This window comes from Crocuta crocuta, unplaced genomic scaffold, assembly GCF_008692635.1.
Source record: "Crocuta crocuta isolate KB4526 unplaced genomic scaffold, BGI_CrCroc_1.0 scaffold346, whole genome shotgun sequence".
In the NCBI taxonomy this organism is placed as follows: Eukaryota; Metazoa; Chordata; class Mammalia; order Carnivora; family Hyaenidae; genus Crocuta; species Crocuta crocuta.
This window is the reverse complement of record NW_027527957.1, coordinates 785,822-804,942: the sequence shown is the minus strand read 5'-3', so window position 1 is coordinate 804,942 and position 19,121 is coordinate 785,822. Positions and strand designations below refer to the sequence as shown.

At 37.6% G+C, this 19,121-nt stretch overlaps 1 protein-coding gene across 1 annotated transcript in view; it reads left to right on the top strand.

Annotated features, from left to right (window-relative positions):
- The window catches only part of KLHL2 (kelch like family member 2), a 97,267-nt gene that overhangs the window by 28,288 nt on the left and 49,858 nt on the right, over positions 1-19,121 (top strand). The window contains exon 3 of the mRNA XM_077752736.1: positions 23-144. Coding sequence (XP_077608862.1) covers positions 23-144 — 122 coding nt within the window. The remainder of the gene's footprint in view (positions 1-22; positions 145-19,121) is intronic.

The following is a 19,121-nucleotide window of genomic DNA, read 5'->3' as shown; positions in this document are numbered from 1 at the left end:
CTCTTACTCTTTTGTGTTTTAGGTGAGATGAGTGAGAGCCGAGCAAAGAGAGTTCGAATAAAAGAGGTAGATGGCTGGACCCTGAGGATGCTCATTGATTATGTTTACACTGCAGAAATTCAGGTTACAGAAGAAAATGTACAGGTAAGAATAAACACCTCAGACCATTTAGCTCTTTATATGTGCCAGGTTTTTAAATCAAAAGAGCACACCCACAGTATACTTTGTGTACCAAAGTAATAGAATTCATTGTTAAAACTGAGTTTTCAGGAAACATTTGGAATGATTATATCTTTTTAGTAATGTTTCTGATTTCAGTGTCTTTTATAAGCTTAAAGTTGTAATCTTTTAGTTCCCTGAGTGATGGGTTGTTTGTGAAAATGCTGTCCTATTCATTTGTAACTACTCATTGATGCTGCCCACATCTCTCTGTTCCCTTGAGGTTAAAATCTACAGGGATGTTTTTGACTGTCAACAGTTTTTACTTCTTTTACTATTGAAGGACATAAGTAATTCTAGAGCTTAGCTAAAATTTGACATCGCATTTTCTTACTTTCTGTAAAGAACAAATGTTTTATAATCTGTGATGTAAGTGAATAATACAGGTGGATTTAGCACAGAAAGGGATGGTCCCTATTTTAAACTGCCCTTTCTTTCTCGCCCACCCCAGCCCACACACATTGATCCACTCTCCTTCCCCAGAGGGTAGCTTCTGTTACCTGCTTGGTGTGAATCCTTTCAGACCATTTTCTGTGCAGTTTTATGTACACATGCATTCGCACACATGCACAGTTTTCCTGACGTAAGTATATTCTTCCAATACCTGTTATTCTGAAACTTGCTTTTCTCACTGTAAAAGTACCTTGAAGTTCTTTACACATCAATACTGTGGGTCTAATCCATTCTTTTGAATGGCATCCCATATGTTAATCAGCATATATGGGGGCGCCTGGGTGGCTCAATCGATGTAGCATCTGACTTCGGCTTAGGTCATGATCTCATGGTTCGTGGGTTCGTGCCTCACGTCGGGCTCTGTGCTAACAGCTAGCTCAGAGCCTGGAGCCTGTTTCGGATTCTATATCTCCCTCTCTCTCTGACCCTCCCCTGTTCACACTGTCTCTATGTCAGAAAAAAAAAAACATATAAAAAATCAGCATATATGATTTTTCTACCTTTATAAAAATACTACATTAAATGAACATTTTTATATTTACATAAAAAATGTCATATGATAGACTTCTCAAATGTAACTGGTGGATGAAAAGGTACATGCATGTTTTAATTTTTGATAGGTATTCAAAACTGCCTTCTGAAGTTTACATTTATACTCCTTTCAACAGGTAAACTGTGTTTTGAAGACAACAAAAAAGAATTAGGACTATTTCTTAAGAAGTGGTCTGTACATTCTACTTGCTCAAATAGGAAAGTCTGGGCTTTCCCTTTTGTCCCATTTGTAATTAGTTGAAATGTGTTTCAAAATATTTGAATTTGGAGACTGGAATCTTTGGACATGACCTTGTTAAGAATGCTGTTATTAAATCTGAAATATTGGTAGTGGTCAATGAGGCCTTCTGGTGATCTTTCCCCCAGTGGCTTCATTTGCCTTTGCTTGGCAATCCAGTTCATGAGGTAAGGCATTTGAAAAAACCTTAGTTGATGTTCAAGTCATATATAAAGGTGTGAACCACCTGCTAGGTGAACTTTTTTTAACCTGGAGGAAGGTATTTGGGACATGTTATGAGGTCACAGTACAAACTTGTCATCTCAGTCTGATTTTTTTAAAATGTTTTTAATTTATTTCTGAGAGAGGGAGAGACAGCGTGAGCAGGGGAGGGTCAGAGAGAGAGGGAGACACAGAATCTGAAACAGGCTCCAGGCTCTAAGCTAGCTGTCAGCACAGAGCCCGACACGGGGCTCGAACCCATGAACCGTGAGATCATTACCTGAGCCGAAGTCGGACACTTACCTGACTGAGCCACCCAGGCACCCCTATCATCTACTGGATTCTAGGGCGTCGTTTTCAACAAGAAGTTACCTTGGGTTTCTTTTGCCTCCTTTTTGAAATTCATTTGAGAGTGCATGGGCCTGATTGTGCCCTAGATCTGACCTTAACCAAATGAATTGCTGATTGGTTTCTTTGATTCACATAATATGTGCCATGAGGGAAACTTGTAAAAGATGATTTAGGCCAAAGAGAATAGACTGTGTGAATTCAGCTCTTGTAGTGGAGACATGGGCCTATGAGGAACTGGGAAAACGCCTCGCATGTTTCTTTTAATAACTATCACGTTCCAGTCCTGAAATATTAGTCATCACAGCCTTTCAGAAAACCTTTTGCCATGCTGATTTGCCTTTTGTGTATGCGTTCAGCTCCTACAGGAATATATTCCAAAAGGTGTATTTGGCAGACTTATTAAATTATTAATATTCATGTAGTTTTTATTTTCGGGGGATGGGGAAGAGAGCATAGGGGTACCTTGCTGTGCAAAGCCTTACTTACTGTCCATCAAAAAATACTTATTTTAGTAAAGGCAGTTTGGAAATAAAATTGATTAAAATAAGTTGTCTTTTTCATAATTGTTTTTCAGTGAAATACAAGATAAGGGTTTACCTATTAAGGGACACCAAACTGCTCTCTCCTCTGGTTTGTGTATTTTTGTCTTTCTGTACTTTGTTAGATCTTTCTTATAAGTGCTGTTCACCTTAGGGAAAGGAGTGGTCTGGTGGAGGTATCTGGTGTTATTATTAAGGGTTAGCTAAAGTTATAAGTGGCCCCATCTGGGAGCTTCCCCTGAGTATATCTGTTTTGAGAGAACTGACTGTGGGGATAGAACTTTCTGCAATTCAAAAGTTTGTTGTTGTATGTATATTTTCTCATTACAGCTAGAATCAAATCTCTTGTCAGATCAACTCTCTTTTACTGTTTCTGTTTTAGTAATAATAAAATGCAGTTTTAGGAGAGCAGGTATCTTAGCCTTTTACTTTGGTATTGCATATTTTGATGTAGAATCATAGTGCTGCAGAATGTTGAAGTCCGGCAGTCTTAGTTCGTGACAGAACAGAACCATAATCCTNGGTTAACGAGTCAGAATGAGGAATGAATTAATTTGAAGAATTAACTCCAAAAACAGTGTAATTGTTACTGTGTTATATAAGTAATAGGACTTTAATTCTTGGCTGTTTATGATTTCCCTGAATTTTTGCTGTTGTTGGTTTTTTGTTTAGGTTTTTAATCTTTGGCTTTGAGTTTCGGTATTTGCTTTGATTTATGGCAAAGTCAGGGAATAATTTGAGCCAAATGAGTTTATGTATTTTTTTTAAAGGAGAAATAAAAGAATATATATCTTATCATGACCATGCTTTTAATGGAACACTTTTGTTGTTGGTGCTATTGAGTAAGTTAAATTTAACTTGCGTCTAGAGTTTCCAGTCAAATTTTATAATCTATATATCTGGGAACAGAGAAAATAAAGCCAAGGGCTATTATAAAGTAGTTTTTTTTTAAATTTGGGGTCATCATGGATTCCTTTGAGAATATGATAAAAAACTATGGACCCTTTCTCAAGTAAAGTACATATAACCATTTATACACAGAGTTATGCATATATACATATACTTTTAGAGAATTCATGTACTTTGTTGTTTCACTCACTCTCCCACTGTTAGGAATACTTGGAAATATATATGAAGGTTTTCACATGAGTTTATTTTCAATTATGTGCTAGGCATTTTCCATAAATCTCTGTTGATATTCATCACCTTTTTAGGTGGGTTTTATTCCATTTTGCAATTAAGGAAGCTCAAGAAGGTTAAGTAATTAGTTAATTATCATACAGCAACTGTTAAGTTGTCATGAACTAGTGTTGCTTATAAATTTGAAAATAAAAGTACCTTTATAACTAAAAATATTTTTTTCATTGTCCAAAAACTGTTGAAGTTTAACTTTCCTTCATTCTTTGTGTTGATCAACATTTTTGGAGAATCCTAAAAGCAGCTTGAATTTTTATAAACATTTACTTCATTGCTAAATTTGTGGTTTTATTATATACATTTTGACTTCTCAGCTTTTGGGTATTTGTTTTGTCTTGCTAAAATTAGCTAAGAGTTTTTTTCACTTGATGTAAGTGTGAAAAACAAAGGTAAGGATGTGAATAGGCAGTGCCAATGTAAGTAAGTGCTCTTATTCCCAAATTAATATTATGAGTGTTCATCTACAAGCTCTGTCCGCATTAGAACTTTTATCATTTAAGAAGAACTTAAGCGTCTGATAATTGTGAATGGATAGTTTTAAACGGTTCAGGAAACTTATATGTTGCATGAGTCGAAATTGTTTGAGTTAGAAAATCCAATCCTTTTAGAAAAGGAACAGAATTTAAATGAGTTTTTCAAGAGACATTTAAAATTAACTTTTGGCAATAAACACACCAGAGTAATTTACACAATCTCAGTACAGTAGAAAATTAAACATAGTGTGTCCATTTTGTTGGTGGTGTAGGGCAGGCTATTTCTGTTTGTTTCAGACCAGAAGTGCTGACAGTATGTTGTTCTATAGTGTTTTACCAGTGAGGCAGTCCTAAAACAAAGACATCACAGGGAGGGGCATTCACAGGGGGAGACTTGTTGACGTGGGTGACTCCGTAATCAACAAAATATTGTTCAAGTGGAGAAATCATCAAAAAAGGATACACGTGTACCCCAAATATTTTATTTTAACCTAAAACATGCAACTGCACAATTGTATGCCAATTTTTCATTGTAAAACTTAGTATGGTCAGCTGCTTGGAGAGCTATATGTTTTTTTGCACATATGACGACATAATGATGGATCAACTCTATTTTTACTTTTTAAAAAAGTACAGCAAGAGCTGAGACACTTGAAATCTCAGTGCTAAGTCATCTTTGAATTACACAATTTTTCTTTCCTTCTCCCTATGTATAATTTGAGAAACTTTTTTTTTTTTTTTGCAGTAACACGTTGATCAAGTCATTCTAAAGCAGTCAACTTGGTTTTTGTAGAAACAGCTCTTGTTTTACGTTTACATTTCATTGGATTATTTATGTTTATTTAACTTAGTAATTTCATGGGTCATCTGGGTGGCTCAGTTGGTTAAGTGTCAGAGTTTGGCTCAGGTCGTGATTTCCCGGTTTGTCAGTTCAAGCCCTGTATCTGTCTCTGTGCTGACAGCTCAGCGCCTGGAACCTATTTCGGATTCTGTGTTTTCCTCTCTCTCTGCCTCTCCCCTGCAGATGTGCGCTCTTTCTCTCTCTCTCTCTCTCTCTCTCTCAAAAATAAACATTAAAAATTTTTTTAAATTATGTAATTTCAATAACAAGTGCAAGTGTCATAAATAGATTTGGGAGCAAATCCAAAATGTATGAGTTGGTAAAATGCAACTCAGCTGGAGGGGCAGAAGTGTGCAAACACACTGGAGAGTACAGAGGCATGGGAGAATTGGTTAATCGAGTGAGCAGGTGAAGCAGAGGTTGGTAAACAAGTGCTTTTGCTGTGTGTCTGCATTGTGTAGATTAACACTGAAATGAGATTCCCATTAGGTAGATATTTGTTTTAAAATGGATATCAAAGACACCCTATCCATTAAGCAGACTGATGGAGTATCTGCTAAGTCTTCAGCCCTGTGCTAGGTCCTGATACTACAAAAAATAAGGAACAAAGCATAGTGAATAGAGTGTGGACCTTGGCTTTGCTATTAAAATACCATGTGATTTTGTCTAAAGTTCTAACTTCTCTGAGCCTCACTTTCTTGTCTGAAATAAGAGGATAAATTCTGTTCTTTCTTATGTAAGAGCTGGTGAGACATCAGTTACTAGAGAGCTGGTTTATGTAGAGCTGAGACATGCCAGGGCCTCACTAAAAGGCTAGTTGGAATTGAGGCTTGAGCCAAAAATGAATGGGGCCAAGAATAAGGGTACTGATCTTGGAGAGCAAGCACTCAATAAGTAATTTTTTAAACGCAGGGCAGCATGTAATCCAAATGAAGGTGCTCAAGGATGAGTAACAAATTCAGGTCTGAATGAGGTGTGGCAGAGGCAGGAGAGCAGGAAGTCTTCATGGTGGTGGTGCTCATGTCTGCCGTTGGGCTGATGGCGGTGTCTTTGATCCAGGAAGAGCTGCCCTGAGTGAACAATGAGTCAAGTCTACAGCCCCCATGCTTGCTGGTCTGGAAAGAGCCTTGGTAAGGGCTAGGCAATTGTAATTCCATTGCTAAGTAAATTTGGGATCGTGGGGAAAATATATTCCTGTTAGGGAACCAGGTAGCAAACCCAGGATCCGGGCCATGCTCAGTCCTATGGACTTTAGGGCTCACCGTGTGCCTTGGTGAGCATGAGGATGCTTTGGGGGAACATAGCACATTTAAGGCAGCAAGGTTAAAGACAGACTGAAAGCACTGATTGGGCACCTAATAAACTTTGCAGCCTTGGTCAGGATTAGTTTAGGGGTGAATTGGACTGAACTTGAAGATCTAAGGCTTTTAACAGCACTAGCTAGATGAGGATATAGATGAGGTAAGGATTAATAACCATTTCACTGCTCTTTTTTATACATGGCTTGCTCTTTCCCTTTCCTACTTCTAAGATACTGAGCTTGTCCATTTTTCCATTGCCAGGATTGATCCTGATGAATTCCAGTTTTCAGTAATAATTTATTAAAAATTTATGGGCCATCTGTTTTATGCCAAGCAGTGTTCTTGCCATTAGTGATGCAGTATCCAGTAAGACAGACAAGGCCCTTGTCCTAAGAGTCTTGACAGTCTGTTACTTTACAGGGTAATGGTGTTTCTAGTGACTGTACATAGTGTGCATCATTCCTAGGACCTAAGTATCTAAGCAATAGACTTCTAATCAGAGGATTGTTTGGTGAGCATGAAGTCATAGAGAAGGGAGGTTACTTCAGATGGATTAAGGGGGGCCTAATGGACTATCATTCCAATGCCTCTCTATCCTGTGTGGTACCAAGAAAAACTGACAAATAAGTTCTCTTCAGGTAACCTGTTTCTGAACATTTTATTATCTGTTAGTTGTCTTTTCTACCCCCAAACACCTGAGGCTGTAAGGAGTATTACCAGCCATAGTGGTTCATTGAAGCCAGGATTCTTAACTAGAGAGTTGGGATGCAGTATTTGGAATTCTTACCTGTCTCGATAAAGGGATGGTATAATAGGAATTATTTTGCACTTATGTTAAAAATGGTTTCTTTTCGGTCGCCTGGGTGGCTCAGTTGGTTAAGCGTCTGACTTCGGCTCGGGTCATGATCTCACGGTTTGTGGGTTCCAACCCTGCATCTGGCTCTGTGCAGACAGTTCAGAGCCTGGAGCCTGCTCTGAATTCTGTGTCTTCTTTTTCCTCTTCCCCTCTCCTGCTAGGCGCTTTGTCTCTCTTGGTCTCTCAAAAATAAGCATTAAAAATTTTTTTTAAAAATGATTTTTTTCTGACAGAGACTATAACTATACACTTAGTTATGTTTTAACCTAAATTATAGTCACATTCCAGATCTGCTTTTTAGTTATCTTGATTGAATGACTGCTTTCCATTCTCAGCCACACAATTAGAAGTTGCCCAAATACCAAAGGAGTTCAGTAGAAGGCTTATTATCTTGAGGGTGAACAAAAACATCTACTGAGCGGTTTTGTAAATGTTTTCAGTTTCAGTAAAATCATTTAAATTAATTATATAATACTGCATATTTAAATTTCTTTTGGAAACTCAGAAAATAATACAAAGCCCCCCTTAGATGCTCTCCCTGCTAGAAAACTTTCATGGGCTAGTGGACTCTGGCTAATTATTGTATTAGGATTCAGAACTCAAATCTCGAATTTAACCATTGACTTCAGGAATGGCCTTGAGTGAAACATTAACCTTTCTGTTTTGAGCTATTATAAGTAAGGCTAATAATACTTTGACACCTCACAGAAATGCTATGAAATATACCAGTTAAAGCTTATAAAGATATTGAGGTCCTCTATAAATGTTGAGTAGAAATAAGAAATGGGGCAGCAATAAAAAGTCTCGAGACCATGAGAAGAAGAACCCACTGAGATTGTTTGGGATCACTGGGTAGAAAAAAAAAAAGTCTCACGTAACCTTTTCCTCATTTTGTATATTCTGAATCAGAAAATATATTTGTGACCAAAAAAAAAAAAAAAATCTTAATTTGCTATAGATTTCTCTCCACCCAGAAGACTTTGTTTATTTGGGTCAGTGTGGAGGCAGCACTGTGGCATGAGTGCAGGACCAATTTCTAACACCCTTTTTTATTGGTTTGACGTGCGGTGGCTCAAGGAAGAGTGACTTTTTTCCTAGCAGAGTTTATGGAAGCCTTGTTGTTTTTCCCACTCATGTTCTCTCTCTTATGAGATTAAAAGTAAGTTCTTTGTGACCAAAAGAGTTTGGCAGATGATGTGCTTAGAAACAGGTTAAAACTTAAAAAAATACATAAAAATGTATTCAATCAAACTTTGAGGATTGGTAGTTGTTTATGGGATAACAATGGGAAATCCCATCAGTGAAGTGAATTTATCTGACACTCTAATACCCAGAAAACTGTTAACCTAGTATTTTATCACTTTACCAGAAGAGTGATCATTTTAGTTTATTATTATCCAGAGGCACCAAGTGGTGAATTTCTTTTATATTAATAATTACTATAGGGACACCTGGGTGGGTCAGTAGGTTAAGCATCTGGCCCTTGATTTCCACTCAGGTCATGATCTCACAGTTCATGAGATTGACCCCGCTTTGCGCTCTGGGTTGACAGCATGGAGCCTGCTTAGAATTCTTTCTCCCCCTCTCTCTGCCCCCAGCTTGCTCATGCATGTGCTCTGTCTCTCTCAAAATAAACTTAAAATAATTACTGGACAATTTAAAATGATTTACAATTGAATTTTGATGTTAATTGTATTTTAAATTGTATTTTATTATATTTTAAGTCTGAACTTGGTAATCTTCATAATTTTAACCAGCTAGAATATCTGTTCTCCAGTCATGACAGTTAAATTATGTTTTACTCTGTATAAGTTAAGAGTATAGAATAAATGAAAGCTTACTATTTAAAATTTAGTATGAAAGAGCCATTGGAGGTCAGCTAGTTTGAGAAAAATCTAGAAGCTTTGTCATCATAAGACCATGTTATAGGGGTCCCTGGGTGGCTCAGTCGGTTAAGCGTCCAACTTTGGCTCAGGTCATGATCTCGTGGTTCGTGCTTTCGAACCCCATGTCGGGCTCTGTGCTGACAGCCAGCTCAGAGCCTGGAGCCTGTTTGGGATTCTGTATCTCCCTCTCTCTCTGATCCTCCCCTGCTCACGCTGTCTTTCTCTCTCTCTCTCTCTCTCAGAAATAAATAAAACATTAAAAAAAAAACATGTTATAAAACTAGATAGACATCAAACTTGAAGTGGTTTTTAAAGTATTTGTTTAAAGAAAAGCTACGTACCCCAGAAGTATTAATGATTAAGGTGCTTGTGTTTTTATATTATTGAAATATATAATCTTTGAAGATGACCATGGTTGAGTCATTTTGTGATTCATATTTTAATTAGCTTCATGTAGTATATAGGAGGAATTTATCTTGATGAGCAAAAAATGACTCCATCCTGATTATGACCCATCATCTTATAGTAGTGTTCTAATTTGAGCAAGGAAAAAAAGTTAGAAAAGTTAGATATAACTCAAAGTCCTTGTTAGGTGGATTTTTTTTCTTTTCCTTTTTTTCTTTTAAAAATTTTTAATGTTTATTTCTGAAAAGAGACAGAGACAGAGCATGAAAGGGGGAGGGGCAGAGAGAGAGGGAGACACAGAATCTGAAGCAGGCTCCAGGCCCTGAGCTGTCAGTACAGAGCCTAGTTTGGGGCTTGAACCTACGAACTGTGAGATCATAACCTGAGCCGAAATTGGACACTTAACTGACTGGGCCACCCAAGCACCCCGGATTTTTTTTTTCTTGATTTTGACCTTTATATCATGTTGTTTGGGCTTGGAGCCTGTGTCGGGCATAGCATATCTGTGCCAGGTTATTGCCAGTGCTCAGGGTCCCTTTCTGCAAACCAGTTTAGGTGGTGAGAGCCTAGAGTTGTTGAGTGATCTGTGGGTCAGGCATATTTGGTTTGAAATAAGCCAACGGTTTTATAAATTCTAGCATTATTGATATACAACTTTAAAAAAATACTGCCTTTTGGACCCCAAAGTCTTAATTCTGTTGTCACATTAGTAGAATTAAAATCCTTCTGATCATCTGGTTTAAATGTACATGTGCCTTTCCCTAGGATATATAATTTATGAAAATTTTATTTTTTTTGCAAAAATAGAATATAGCTGTATCACTAACATGTGTACAAAAGATGTTGTTTTAAAATAACTTTACAGGGGCGCCTGGGTGGCTTAGTNTCTCTCTCTCTCTCTCTCTCTCTCTCTCTCTCTCTCTCTCTCCCCTAGAAATAAATAAAAAAAAATTAAAATAAAATAAATAAAATAACTTTACAAATACTAGTATAGAAATTTGGTTATATAAATACATTTTAATATGGGTTTTTTGTTTATTATTTGGGGTTCTAGCAAATAAGATTATTATTTTCCATTTAAAAACTTTGTTTCATAATTTATAAATACCTTCCATTGACTTCTGGTTAATCTTTGTATGGGCTTAAAACACTATTTTTTTTCTAGTGGGCTATTGTTCATACATCATGCACCTTAACTGTTCACGTTGCTCAAAGTTTTAGCAAATGCTACTACACCCATTAACCACACCCAGATCAGGATGTTGATCATATATAAGTAACTTCAAGCCTCTTCCTAATAAATTCCTCACCCCTGAATCCAAGCAACCATTGATAAGATTTCTGTTATAACAGATTAGTTTTGCCTGTTATTGAACTTTATTTAAATAGAATCATACGTAATGTTTTCTTTTGAGGTTGACTTCTTTGGCACCACATAATATTTGTGAGATTTAACTGTGTTGCTGCATGTTTCAGTAGTTAGTTCCTTTTTTTAAATGCTGAGTGTTCCATTGTATGGGTTTATTGCAGTTTAGTGATGATGGAGATGTATTTAAAGTTTTGGATTGCCTTGGGGTGGCTGGGTGGTTCAGTCTGTTGAGTGTCCTACTCAAGGTTCTACACTGTCACAGCTGTCAGATCACAAACTGGGAGATCATGACCTGAGCCAAAGGTGGATGCTTAACTGACTGAGCCGTCCAGGAACCCCTGCAAATATTTTAGAAATATTAGTTTTTTAAAACCATAATTAGTCTTCATTGTCATTGATTATAATGTTTCATCATGTTTTAACATAATTCACTTAATTGTTGCCATATTGTTAAATCCATAGTTGTTTCTGGTTTTTCCCCTAGGAACTCTTATAAATAATGCTAAAATAAAATTTATGGATTTAGTCTCTTCTAGTTGTTGAACTATTTTCTGAGGATAGATTTTCCGGAACATACTTCCAGCACCAAAGTCTTTAAACTTCTGTATTTTTTGGTAGCTCTTGATGAATATTGCCTATTTCCTTTCTTTAAAAAATTTTTAAAAATATTTATATTTGAGAGAGAGATAGAGAGAGAGAGAGACAGTGCGCAAGTGGGAGAGGGGCAGAGAGAGAGAGACAGAAGCAGAAGCAGGCTCCAGGCTCTGAGCTGTTAGCACAGAGCCTTATGAGGGGCTCAAACCTACAAGCTGCGAGATCATGGCCTGAGCCAAAGTCAAATACTCAACTGATTTGAGCTGCCCAGGTGCCTCTTGCCTATTTCCTTTCCAAGAGAGTTGACTAGTTTACAGCAAAGGCAAAAACATGATAGGGGCCAAGGCTTATTATACCTTGACCTGAATATATGTTGTTAAAAGTATTAGTAGTTATAAAATGCGGTCTCATTACTTTAATTTATATATATTTAATAACTAGTGGGATATCAAATATATTTCCCCATTTTATTTTTTAATATTTATTTTGGGGAGAGCACAAGTGGGGGAAGGGCAAAAGGATGGGGACAGAGGATCCAAAACGGGCTCTGTGCTGACAGGCTGACAGCAATGAGCCAAAGTCAGATGTTCATCTGACTGTGCCTCCCAGGTGCCCCTATATTTCCCATTTTCATATGGTGTGTTTGTTCTTTCCCAAAGTGTCCTGGATTATATCTTTTACTTTGGGAATACTTGTTCAAAAAAGAAAGCAACCTTATACTTATTGTAAATGATCTGGCATAGAACATCATCTTGTTAGGGAGAAAGGAAATCCTGGCATTCTCTTGTCATGGGATTGAATGTTGGATTCAATCCAAGAAGCAATGCCTTGAATTGGAGCTAATGCGCTATTCTGCCCTGTGCCAGGCACTGTGTTGAATGGTAGACAATCATTTAATTTTTTTCAACAACTCGACAAGGTGGGTGCTGCCTTTGTTATACATTTGCGCCACTGTTGAATAAGTTAGAAATTTTAGAGAAAACTTAGGTTAAAAAGAATGGAAAAAGCAGTTGTTAAAAGGGTAGTATAGGACAGGTGGTTTTCAGCCTGTGGGAAAGCCACATTGCCTACATATTTCCTCTTTCCATACCACTTTTGCCTTTTTGCTTCATTTATTAGACTATTGGAAATGACCTCAATTACAGACATTTTCTGCTTAATAAGAGTTAGCCTCTCTGAAAACTTTAAATATCCCTGGAAGGGATTTGTCCTGGAAGGTGATGCGTTATTAACAATGAGTATGAATTAATAATAAGACGGCTTTCATTTTGATTCTGCTGGCAGTAGTTTTCCTGAGAGATGGAGCTTGGGGTGGGGGTTGTTGGGAGGAAGGAAGTGAGGTCAGTATATTTATAGGATGAAACACTTAGTCAGGAAAGGCAGATCTGTGTGGAGAATCATAGCTGGGTGCACAGAGCACAGGCTGACTCCTGGTGGCCAAGGTTTAGGGCTTTGAGTTGTATAAATGTGAATGAGGTGGCAGGATGCCAAGGCAAACACTTCCTATGTCAAAATTCTGCCCCCACCCAGGCCTGCACCCCAGAAAGAGGAAGGAAACTTTCATTCTCCTTCTTTCCTGTACCCAGTGCCGCATAGGGTCACAGCAGTCCAGTAGTAATGTTATATCCGTTGGTTTTGAGATTTATAACTTTTAATACTGTTTCTACGACTAAATGAGTAGTAAGTAGCCAACTGAAAAAGTAAACTTGTGAAATATGACTTATTTATAATTTGGAGGCTACAAGCAGATTTTAGAAGATGTATGCTAATAAAAGTTAAGGTTTTATTTCATAGTGAGGCTTTTTTGCTCCAGCAACGTAGAGCTTCTTTAAGTTTGGGGATAATTTCTTCCTCCTCTGTGTGTACTTTGAACAGCTGTTTCCTTGTTTGTTTTCAGGTCATTCCTGGCACACAAGGCCCTTGCTCTGTAAACAAACAGGTGCTTCTGATGTGAATATAAAATGGCTGGAGAATTAATTAAAAAAAACCGTGCTTTTTACCAGTGCACTTACTGTAAAGTTAACAGTGACTGAGCTGTTTCATATTTGCATGCTTTCATAGACATCTGGAAATCTTGTCTGTGGAGCCGTCAGACCCCTTGGTAGTCTCTTCTAATAAACACACTGCTAATGGCTCTGGATTTAAAGACTTACTACATAAATTATTTCCCGCTATGGAGTAAATGCCCAAGCTGAAAATAAATTGCAGATCCTCATAGCCAAGCAGAAGGAGTGTACTTGTCTACACGAAACATCTTCTGTATAATTTGGCTTGTCAAACAAAGTGAAGTAGGATGAAAGCATCTTACTTTAAAATGTGCAGCTGGTGTAAGCGTGTCACACGGTTGCTAATTGTTTGTCTCGGGTGTCTTCCATGTCTAGCGTTCTACTTGTCTTCTCTCATCAGTGGTAGCTCCCCCCCTGCTTCTTTTGTTCATTGCAGAATGTGTCTCCGCAGTGCAAAGTGTTCAGGCTTTTATTGTCTCCACGTTTTGGAAATCAGCATATCTAGGTGAAAATAGTTTTTTTCTATTGACTAAAGTGGTAGATTTTAAGTTTATTTAATCAGCTGGTCATGTTCTTTTTTTTTTAATTTTTTAAAATGTTTTATTTATTTTTGAGAGAGAGAGAGAGACAGTGTGAGCAGGGGAGGGTCAGAGAGAGAGGGAGACACAGAATCCGAAACAGGCTCCAGGCTCTGAGCTGGCTGTCAGCACAGAGCCCGACGTGGGGCTCGAACCCACAAACCGTGAGATCATGACCTGAGCCGAAGTCGGACACTTAACCAACTGAGCCACCCAGGCGCCCCAGCTGGTCATGTTCTTTTGCCTCATGTTTTTCCCAGCACTTGGAGACAGTGCTATTCACATGAACAAGAAGAGTAACGTGTGGAGCCTACGTAACACTCTACAAAATGCCAGTTTGATCATCATAGGCCTTTGAGACTCCTGATACTCAGAGTACAGGTCAAACTGAGGCAATGTCTGGCAAGCAGTAGGTGATAATTATTAAATACATAGCTCCCTTCGCCATTGCTATATTGTCTGGAGTTCGAGATCCAGAAAGGCAGTCTTTTGCTTGCTTCTCCCCGAGTTTCTTTTAAATACTGTGTGACTATTTAAACAGTGCATATTCATTATTGAAAATTTAGGAAATGCAAATAAAAAGAAGTAAATAGATAGTCTGGATACTGCCACTAACCGGAGATAATCCCTCTTAACAATTGAGGTATATTCCTCTTGTGCTCTCTATGTTGTGTCTGTGTGTTTACAGAGAAGGGGATTGTATTGTATACTTTGTTTAGAAATTATCTTTACATATTAAGTGTATTAGGAATATTTTTCCAGGTCATTAGATATGTGTCTATTGTATCTCTTTTAACTTTTACAAAGTAATCAATTTTACTGATAGTGCAGAATCTATTTCATCTATCTCTTGTTATTGGACATTTGAGTTCTTTTCAATTTTTAATATTACAAACAGCAGTATAATTCATATTCTTATAACTAAGTATATTCACATTTACAGTTTATTCCACGTGCAATGTAATGGTCTGGGATTCTCCTGAAAGCAAGCTTTCATGCAGTTAGTTTATTTCGAAAGTGATCCAAGAGAGCAACAGTGAATGAACAGGGAATTTGAATTGGAAAGGAGGGAAAACCAATTCAAAGTGTGGTATAGATCTGGTCACAGCTAAATGTAAGATGTTTGTTCTTACCAGGACCTTCTGAGGAGGCTTATGAAGTGTGTCTTAGAAGTACCTGCTTAAGAATAAAGAGAGGAAGCACCTGGCCATCATCCTTCTTTGGACCATTCTCCATAGGTCAGGGTGGGCCCATAAGCGTTATGTCCCCTCTGCTTCCAGATAGTGCAGGTGTGAGTCCCCAGTGCATTCCCTGGCTAGGAAGACAGAGAGTTCTGGTAGGAGGTGGGATGAGGCAGGGGTAAGTTACATTTTTACAAAGCTGATCAAAGTCTCCTCGGACCTGGTTGCTGCAATGGTGGCTTGATCAAGAGTTGGGGCTAAGAGGATTTGCAGTAGGACACAGGTGTCCCATATAGTTTAGTCTGGAAATAGAGTTTGCATTTCTGGGTTAAAGGACATCCAAATTTGTATCTCTCTTAAAATATAAATACCCATGAGAGTAACACATTAATTTACATTCAGGTTGATTCATTTATTGTACCTCTAGATACTCGTAGTACCTGAGGTTACAATGGGGGTAAAACAGATGTGACCCCACTATTCCAGAGCATATATTATTTTACAGGGAGAGAGACAGTAGACATGCGAGCAGATACATAAAATCATTTCTGACATTGGTGAGTGTTACAAAGCAGATGAAATGGTGTGATGCTGTTAGTAGTGACCTGAAAGGGACTGAGAAATCATGATGAAAACACCAGGATCCAAGTGGACAAGCTCTGGGTGGATAGAATAGAACTAAAGGGGAAACAAGGGAGGAGGCTACCGGAAGGAGAGGGAAAGGCTGGGCCCCAAGACATGCTGCCAACTTTGTATTTCTTCTTAGGGCTTAACATAATCGAGAGAAATATTTCAACTTTTGGACTATGGCCCTCCTTTCAGTTAGATCTTAGAGCGCCTTAGGGTGATTTTCATCAATCTCAGGGTTAATACTAGTGTTTGGAAAAATGGAGCAAGTGGAAATTTCCATTGGGTCATAATACTATGTGGCCGGAGGCTTATTGTGTCAACATAATTCTACTTCATATAAGAAGCAGCACTATTCAACTGCACCTTTGCTCTAGGGAGCTCAGAAAAATTAGTTTTAAAGCCATAAATTTATTCTTCAGACCTCTTAATTACAATGCCCAAGATATTTTTGTGACCTAAATAGCAAATTAAGAAACCACTTCTTTACATTGCTAGGTGTTTACCACATTTGTTACTAATAGTAGAGTTTATCCACTCTTAGAAAATATGTCAGGGGACTGTGATAGCCCCAGATTAAAGCACATCCTTCCTTTTCAGTGGTATGTAAAAACCATAAGAATCAGAATGCTCTCAGATATTGAAAGATTAATATGATTTCTCAATTCAGAGTTTTCGTTCTTTTTTTTTAAATTCAGAGTTTTCTAAAGTTTAGTAGTTTGTGTACACTTCCATGATTTTGCTATATTCTGTATTGCTGACGCTTTATTAAATACTTAATGTTTTTCTCTACATTCACTCAATTCTTGCTTAAATAAATGTTCTTAAGATAGAATTTATATTATTGAAATAAATAGTTGGTAACTTTACAATCATATCCCTAATGTAAGAATGTCTATCTGTGTGCCATCTAAAAGCATTGTAACTCACTATGGCTAAATACTGCTCTCACAGCAGGCTCAACCTGTTCCTTTGTGACTTTGGGCAAGTTACCCAACTTCTCCAACCTTCTCTATTCACTTGTGTAAAATGGGGATAATGAAGTATGGCCTGCCAAGTGCTTAGCACAGTGCCTGATGTAGTAATTACTCAGTATATGGAAGCAATTGCGAGAATAAGTTGTTGAAATCATTGTCGTCTTTAGTACTCTTGCTGAAAAGAGCAGTGTTGGAGATTTAAAACTTGGACAAGCACTTCCATTCTGCACCTCTAGATAGGGCTCAAGGTAGTAGAAAGACCAAAGAGTTGGTAAATTTGATTATACTCTTCGCTTTCCACTGACCAGTGGTATGGCTTGGTCAAGTCTTCCAGCTTCTTCTATGGTTTGGTTTCTTTATCGGACAAAATAGAAGGTTTGATTTCATTTGATCCCGAGGCATCCAGCTCACAGGCTGCCAACCGCGTGGTTCTGATTGTGAGATGTGGTTCATCTGAAATTAGGAGCACTTTTTGTTTTGTATTTGCCGTCTGTCTAATACATAAAGTTGGTGTGGCCCTGGCGGTGTCCCTATTTCCATCATGAGTGGCTGTGGGTCATGGTAGTAAGCCTGGGCCAATTACTCATTGTTTTTGAAGCTGGATGTAATTAATAATTAGGAGCTATTGAAATTAGTCCTAGTAAAATAATATCATAAAACTGAGGCAGCTTGAGGGGATTTACTGACAACGAAATTATGAGTAAGCTTGTCTTATACATTTGACTAGCCTTTAAGGTGTATTTAATATATATTGTTTGCAAACATGGAACCACTTGACTCATCATTGTCATTTAAGAATTAAAATTATACATGACTTTCTAGCTACATGGCTCACAATTGGAATAACTTTTCTATTCCTGGTTTATATATTCCACAGTTTTATTAATTCGAGTCTCCTGATAAGGTAGATCTGGGCTTGGTAGTGATGAAATTGAAAGTAAGGAAGCAAAATAAAAATTTTAAAAGCTTGCTGTAGCTGCTTTTTTAGATGGATGTGTATATAAGTGACGGACTATATCTGTACTTTAGTGTGAATCAGTCACTAATTTTTTTCACTGAAGAATGTATTTTAGAAACTGTCCCATTCATATAGTTTCCTCATTCTTTTGAATGACTGCAGAGTATTCCATTGAAAGGATGATATTGTTTAATTGGTTTCCTTACAGTGGACATTTAGGCTTTTCCCTAACTTTTGCTATTACCCACAGAAGTGCTCCAATTAATGTCTTGTGCATGTGAGATTTTGTGCATTTGTTAGTGTATCAATAGGTTAAATTGCTGGGTTGGAGAATATGCGTATTTGTATTTTTTAAAAATTTTTTGAGGGAGAGAGACCTTGTGAACAGGGGATGGGGAGAGGGAGAGAGAGAATCTTAAGCAGGCTCCATACTCTGTGTGAAGCCCAGTGCAGGCCTCGAACCCACGACTCTGGGATCATGACCTGCTCAGAAATCAAGAGTCAGCTACTCAGCCGACTGAGTCACCCAGGCATACCTGTGCATTGTAATTTTGATTGAAATGGGCAAATTGTTTTTCAAGAACTTTGAGCCAGTGTAACCAGTGCGTGAGTGAGTCCATTTCTGCTCAGCCATGTTTTTCCCCCAAAGCTCCTGTCTTTCTCTATTACCAAGCAGTTTCAATACTACTCTGCCACACCATATTGTATCTGAGAAAATGCTGATTAGATGGGTGATCATTACTAGTGCAAATTTCACAGAGATTGAATCTTACACCGAAGACCACTTTCTTAACTGTATGTGTTTGCTGAATTAAATGGCAGTGCTGTTAAGCATCTTGGAACGTATTTTACGTTGCTTCAGAGCACAATTATACGAGTGTAGAAAAACCTCCAATTTGCAAATTATCAACAACTAAAGGTTTCCATGGAGATCATTCTCATAACATAATGAAACACGCTATACATAGTATACAAAAGATTTGGCTAGAAACAGCATTATTTTCACTTTACTTTTCTTAAATTCAGAAGGAAAAGCCCCCTAGATACTGTTTGTATATTTTTAGAGAAAATTGGTATTAGTTGGTACAGTTGCATTAAAACATAAAGTTATTTTCTCAGTCTTTAAATCGTGACCATTTGATTTTATGCATGTGGGTTAATACACACGCACCCTTTAGATTTGAAAGTTAAAAGTGTGGTTCCTTTAAAAAAATAGAGTAGTTTCTGTTATGGAAAGACACAAGCATATCTTTTCTTTTCCACATTTAGGACTTATTACATAGATACAAGAAAATTATAAAACCTTTCCAGAACTACTG